This window comes from Solanum pennellii, chromosome 2 (assembly GCF_001406875.1).
Source record: "Solanum pennellii chromosome 2, SPENNV200".
In the NCBI taxonomy this organism is placed as follows: domain Eukaryota; kingdom Viridiplantae; phylum Streptophyta; class Magnoliopsida; order Solanales; family Solanaceae; genus Solanum; species Solanum pennellii.
In genome coordinates, this window is record NC_028638.1 from 59,088,799 (window position 1) to 59,094,084 (window position 5,286).

Sequence of the window (5,286 nt, forward strand, 5' to 3'; positions counted from 1 at the left end):
GTCTTAATAAAAGAATATATATTATTTTGCTGAATGAGATTTTTATAAAATTTAATTGATATGGTGTTTAATTCCTAATTTTGTTTGAATTTATTACTTTTTATGCTATTATGCATATTGAAACAACAATGTTTAATCAGTAATGTTTAGATCTAGAGATGGTGTAAAGAAAAAGACTTGCGCCACAGTCCATCTTTGGGTAGATATTAGTTAAACTTTGATGATGTTAAAAAAGAAAAAAAGCGTTGCACCGGCAGTGGATATTTGTTGAACTCTTTTTGTTATGGTGTATTTTGCATCTATTTTATCCAAGCTGCTGTGATCACTGAAATTTTGAATGAAGATAAACGATAATTAACTCGTTAAATCTAGAAGGTGTGCACGGAAACTACTGAAGAGGACATTAATTTTGGATGGCTAACAAATAAATGGAGAGTAAGAAAATGCGCCAATTTTGAAAAGGAAATAGAAATTAATGCATTGAGTGCATAATACATAAGAAGAACTCATGTTCCAGCAATGGGTATATATCGACATTATCTTAAAGCTTATTTGAGCCTTGCACCTCCGCTCAACACTTGTATTGTTAAATTAAATAATGTACAGATAGATATTTCAGTACAATAATGCTAGTCAGTTTCTTCGCAATCTTTTAGATGTTCTTTGAGGCTTATATCCCATTTTTCACTATCCCATGTTGAATCTGCTTCTGGCAATGTGTAGTCGTCAGGTTTGAGTGACAACTGGAATTCTGGAAGATCGGGTAGTACTCGAAGATCTCTGCTAATTGCAAACTCATCATATTATTTAAATATATGTGTGAAAATCTGAATAAGCATAATTAGAAGAAAGTTTCATAAGACTCACTTTTCTTGGTCCAAAAGGTAGCCATACATTTGGGACTTCTTGGCAGCAGTTTCCGGCACTTTTTTGTTTAAATGTTTCATAACACCCCATGCTGGAGGAGTTCTATGAAAAAACATGAAGGAAATTTACTACTTCTGTGATGGTCATTCATTGCAATGTGATTAAAAAGAGCAAATTAAAAACCTGGTGATAGGTTCTGCAAGGCAGAAACTTAAGGAGGCTTTTTTGCTCTCAGCAAGTAGTTCTTCTGCTGCGAGGAAACAGCATACTGCACTAACGTGGCAGGATGGTTCAGTGCCCTTGTCAATGATTATACCGTGGTAGTAGTAAGCTGCAGCCTGAACATGTCGTTAACATTATATGTATTGGCAATAGGAATGAAAGAAGATGAAAAAAGCTTAACTACAACTTTTTGGTAGGAAGAAAAACCTTTGCTTCAAGATATTTCCATTTGATGAACAACAGATGCTTTTTCGCTGTTCCGTGGAAATTATTGTCTCCAGACAAGCAGCAAAGTGTCTGAAAGAGAAAAAAAGAAGTTAGATATACAATCATATGATACAAAAAGCAAACTAAGAGTTGACTTGGGAGCATTCATAAGATTTCAAGTACCTGTGCATAGTAGCTTACTGCTTCACATGCCAGCCTCCTCTTCACTGATAAAGTAGCATTTTGACTTTCAAGAGCCAAACCTAATTGAATTTCAGTTCCCTGAAATATCACTCAGGAATCAGTCCATATTGGAATTTCAATACCTTCTTACTTTTAAACAGTCACTTGCATCGTATTGAATTCTACAGGAAGTAGAATCTTCGATCTTACAATTATCATGAGTTGAATTAATTAACTGCCCTGTATGACTTGATTTGAATTCATTTATCGATCCCACTTTATCATCTAACATGATATCCATTTTTGGAGATTGTTTCACTGGAAAGCAGTTCCCTTTTCATTGATTTTATTAGCTATAAGGAATCAAAACTCGTGTTCTAATCAATCGTCAATACCTGTGCTAGTGCTTGATTTGAGGTAGCTTCGAGAATACCCTGATGCAGATGTTTAGGCAACTTGTTCCTGGTAAAATAAGGATAAAATAGCTAATAAAAATGACGCAGAAACAGATATATATATGTAGAAATATGGCTGAAGATATATTTACATACTTGATATCAGGTGGTATGTGGACAAGAACATTTTGGACACAGAAATCCAAATAACCTGATGCTTTCAGCAGCAAATCAACAGTATCCCTCATGCAATCTGAAACTGAAACGCTGTTTGATCAATGCTGATCACACTTGGAGTTTTTAAGAAAATAAATAACCACAATACCTCCTGACACAGCCCGTTCAGTCATAGCAATGTCTCTTGGTGCCAACTTCATATTTGCCTCTACTAATGTTAACATAGCCATCATGTGGAGGACAGACAGTAATTCAAACCAGGAGTTTGCTACAGAGGTTTCCTGCTAATTTAAAAGAAGCAAAGGATCATAAATCATGTCAACAAGTGAGAACCACTCAGCAGATACTAAATTGATAAAAGAATTTGAACCTCTTGCCCATCTTCCAAGTTTTTCCACTTAAATCCAGTCAATTCTTGATGCCCGAATTCTGTAACATGACATGATCAATCGATTTGTACATTTTGAAAGTATAAAGTAGATAAATTTTGAAAGGGTGCTAACCTTTTCTAGTAAGGCCAACAAGAAGAGACAAATACTCGTCGAGCGCTTTTTGTAATTCATCAATAGCAGACACATCTAAGTAACAAAATGAAGTACTGAATAGGGGTACAACAGGTCATGTAGTTTCAATACGTAGTGCATATATATACCTGTATCTTGTGCGATGAGCAGAATCTGGTTCCTTATAGAAGTTAATCTATCAGCAAGATCCTTAGGAATGACACCCTTTAGTGTCCTGTGTAGATCACATTGAGCAGGAACACGCATTGAGGGGACAAATATGCTGACCTCAGGGATGATGCCCTTGTGCTTCTTCTTTTTTCCAACCTGGTAGACAGAAACCGCGCACCCCATTGCTCTTCAAGGGGACTGATCTCAACTAGTAACATCCTACATAGGCATTGAATATTGAAAGATTCTGGAAATAACAAAGAACAAGATGAAACTATATATATACATTTATTATTTGCAATGTACATTAATAAATGCTGAGAACTTACTGCAAATGCCAGGCTGCTAGTGTGGGCTGACACCAAATTGTATCACTATCAGTATCACCTATTTAAGTGACTATATCAACTGTGAAGTGAAGCTTCCAGGATGGTTTAACTTTACATTTATATTAATTAAAAGGAAAAGAAAAGAGTTGCAAGTGGGATCTACAATTATGTAGAAATCTGAGATTTGGAAGCAACTGATGAGGATTACGAGAAATAAGTCACATGCTAATGCGTAGGAAAGATTTATAACTATTATATTACTTGTAAGTTGTGAACTTTCTTCTAACAGCGGAAAATAAGGAATAAAGGAAGACATATATGCATTTTATTTTTCAAAGAGTATAACATGTGCAAAGGTGTTTGACTTTGAAGGAGTGAATTATAGAGCACTCTCCACTAATCAAATCTATCCCTTTTCAAGTTGTGCTTGTTTTGATTTTTATGTCAATTGCACTTGGCCTAAAAATCCATAATTGGTGGAGCGTTAGTGTACCGTAACTAATAATAAAATAGATAAAAATCATGAAAGAACAAGTTCAATTTCGATACATGAAATTCTTTTTATATGTCTAACTTATAATAGATAACGTTACTTGATATCTATATAAGTCGCCAGTAGAATAGGTGAAATTCTTACAAACTAGCTCGAACACCATCAATATAAAAATAAAACAGAGTCGACTGTACGTTATGACCATGAAAATCCAATAACTTTGACTCAATTAGGTATATATTTTAAGATATCAACTAAATATGAATAAATATTAAATTTTAAATTCAATAACTAAATTGAACAGTATATTCATTGACATTAGAGTCCAAATCATGAATCCATAGCCCAAAATGCGCACAAACTAGCGGAATAACACCATTATAAAATTGATGAAAACCTAGGCATACCATTTGAGAATCATAACTAACTTAAGTTGGAATATACTATATGCATGATCTAGCCTCTCTTTTAGCATAAAAATAATTTCAATTATATGTCAATTTGCAATTATTAAATTGTAGGATACTTGATGCAAGAACATAGATTGACTCATTTGGCGTGTATACATCTCATTTCTCAATTCCCCATCAATATTATTTAATCTGTCGGTACCACAATATTTAATTCTACTTTTAAAGAAACCTATCAAGTTTTGCTGCATCAAATCAATATTGCAAATCCACGCTTGACAACTGGATCCTGACAAACAGCAACACTTACGTGTTACATGACGAGTTGGATCATATTTAGATAAGTGATCTTCAATTTATGAAAAAATATTTATTAATTAAACTTGGCTAAGGTAGTTAAAATTTGGTGGATTATTTCGATTTGCAATTACATGGACCTTTTTTAAAAAATAATTATTACTTCATTAAAGCAGGTTGATTTGCACTCTTTTCTTGTTAAAGCATCAGCCCCTCATTCACCTAAATGTGCGTTACGTGAACCTTTATTATATAAATACTATACTATTCTATTAGTTTCATCAAAATGATTTAGTTTGACTTGACACAAAATTTAAGAAAATAAAAGAAATTGATCATGTAGTCCTAAAATAAAGTTATGTTAAATGTATAAAATTTTCTTTTAATTTTGTGACCTTATATATATCACGTGAAAAATTGATATTAAAAAAAAATTCTTTCTTAAATAAACTAAAAAAGAAAGAAGATATTTTTTTTGAACGGAGAAAGTATATTATATCTAACTCAATCAAATTTATTGGATCGACATGTTAAGGATCCAAATTGGCACACGTGGCTCCGTGGCGGTTAGGTATCCCAATTGTTTTTCCTTCTTTTGGTGGGTTAGGTAGCAAGGAAAATAAAAAAATCATTATCTAAGGTCAAAAAAAATTATCTGCAAAATATTTATATATAATATATATAATCGGCAAAACACTATGAAGGTGGGTGAAGGGTTATCCGGATAGGAATATAGAAGGGTGGAGATGGGGGTGAACGTGAAGATCATATGTATGTAAGGATGGAGAGGCTTTACAAGGTCGATTACTGATAGGAGTGGTTCACCTTTAATTAAAAATTTTGGGTTTGCCTTAGTATAGAGAAAGTTTTGTTGGGAGTGTCATCTTCGAATAAGCCTTATATAGTACGATTTAAATTTATTCGGAACTCAAAAAAAAAGGATGGAAAAGCTTTTGGAACTTGTTTTTTTCTATTTTTACTACTCAATTTTAAGAAATTTACTTCATTTGTTTAAAAAAGAATGTCTCAAAT

The 5,286-nt window shown here is 33.1% G+C and overlaps 1 protein-coding gene across 5 annotated transcripts; it reads right to left on the minus strand.

The window, feature by feature from the left end:
- Window positions 1-444: 444 nt before the first annotated feature.
- Window positions 445-3,454, minus strand: LOC107009393 (BRO1 domain-containing protein BROX homolog). Of its 5 annotated transcripts, none has more exons than XM_015208721.2 (12): window positions 3,055-3,454; window positions 2,704-2,944; window positions 2,555-2,629; window positions 2,422-2,480; window positions 2,200-2,335; window positions 2,031-2,133; window positions 1,875-1,941; window positions 1,480-1,578; window positions 1,297-1,386; window positions 1,051-1,205; window positions 868-969; window positions 445-780 (listed from the first exon to the last, which is right to left on the minus strand). In XM_015208721.2, exons 2-12 carry the CDS (start codon window positions 2,906-2,908, stop codon window positions 630-632), a joined length of 1,242 nt encoding a protein of 413 aa, XP_015064207.1. In that variant the 5' UTR covers window positions 2,909-2,944; window positions 3,055-3,454; the 3' UTR covers window positions 445-629. The 5 variants fall into 5 exon arrangements, with proteins under 5 accessions (XP_015064207.1, XP_015064206.1, XP_015064209.1 ...); XM_015208720.2 differs by having other exon boundaries at window positions 2,704-2,972; window positions 3,055-3,453; XM_015208723.2 differs by having other exon boundaries at window positions 2,031-2,127; window positions 2,704-2,972; window positions 3,055-3,451.
- Window positions 3,455-5,286: the final 1,832 nt, after the last annotated feature.

Coding starts and splice junctions, on each gene's coding strand:
- LOC107009393 (XM_015208721.2), bottom strand. CDS start 2,908: ATGGGGTGCGCGGTTTCTGTCTACCAGGTTGGAAAAAAGAAGAAGCAC. Junction 970..1,050: donor CTTGCAGAACCTATCACCAG/GTTTTTAATTTG, acceptor GTTTTTTCATAG/AACTCCTCCAGCATGGGGTG. Junction 781..867: donor TACCTTTTGGACCAAGAAAA/GTGAGTCTTATG, acceptor TGCAATTAGCAG/AGATCTTCGAGTACTACCCG.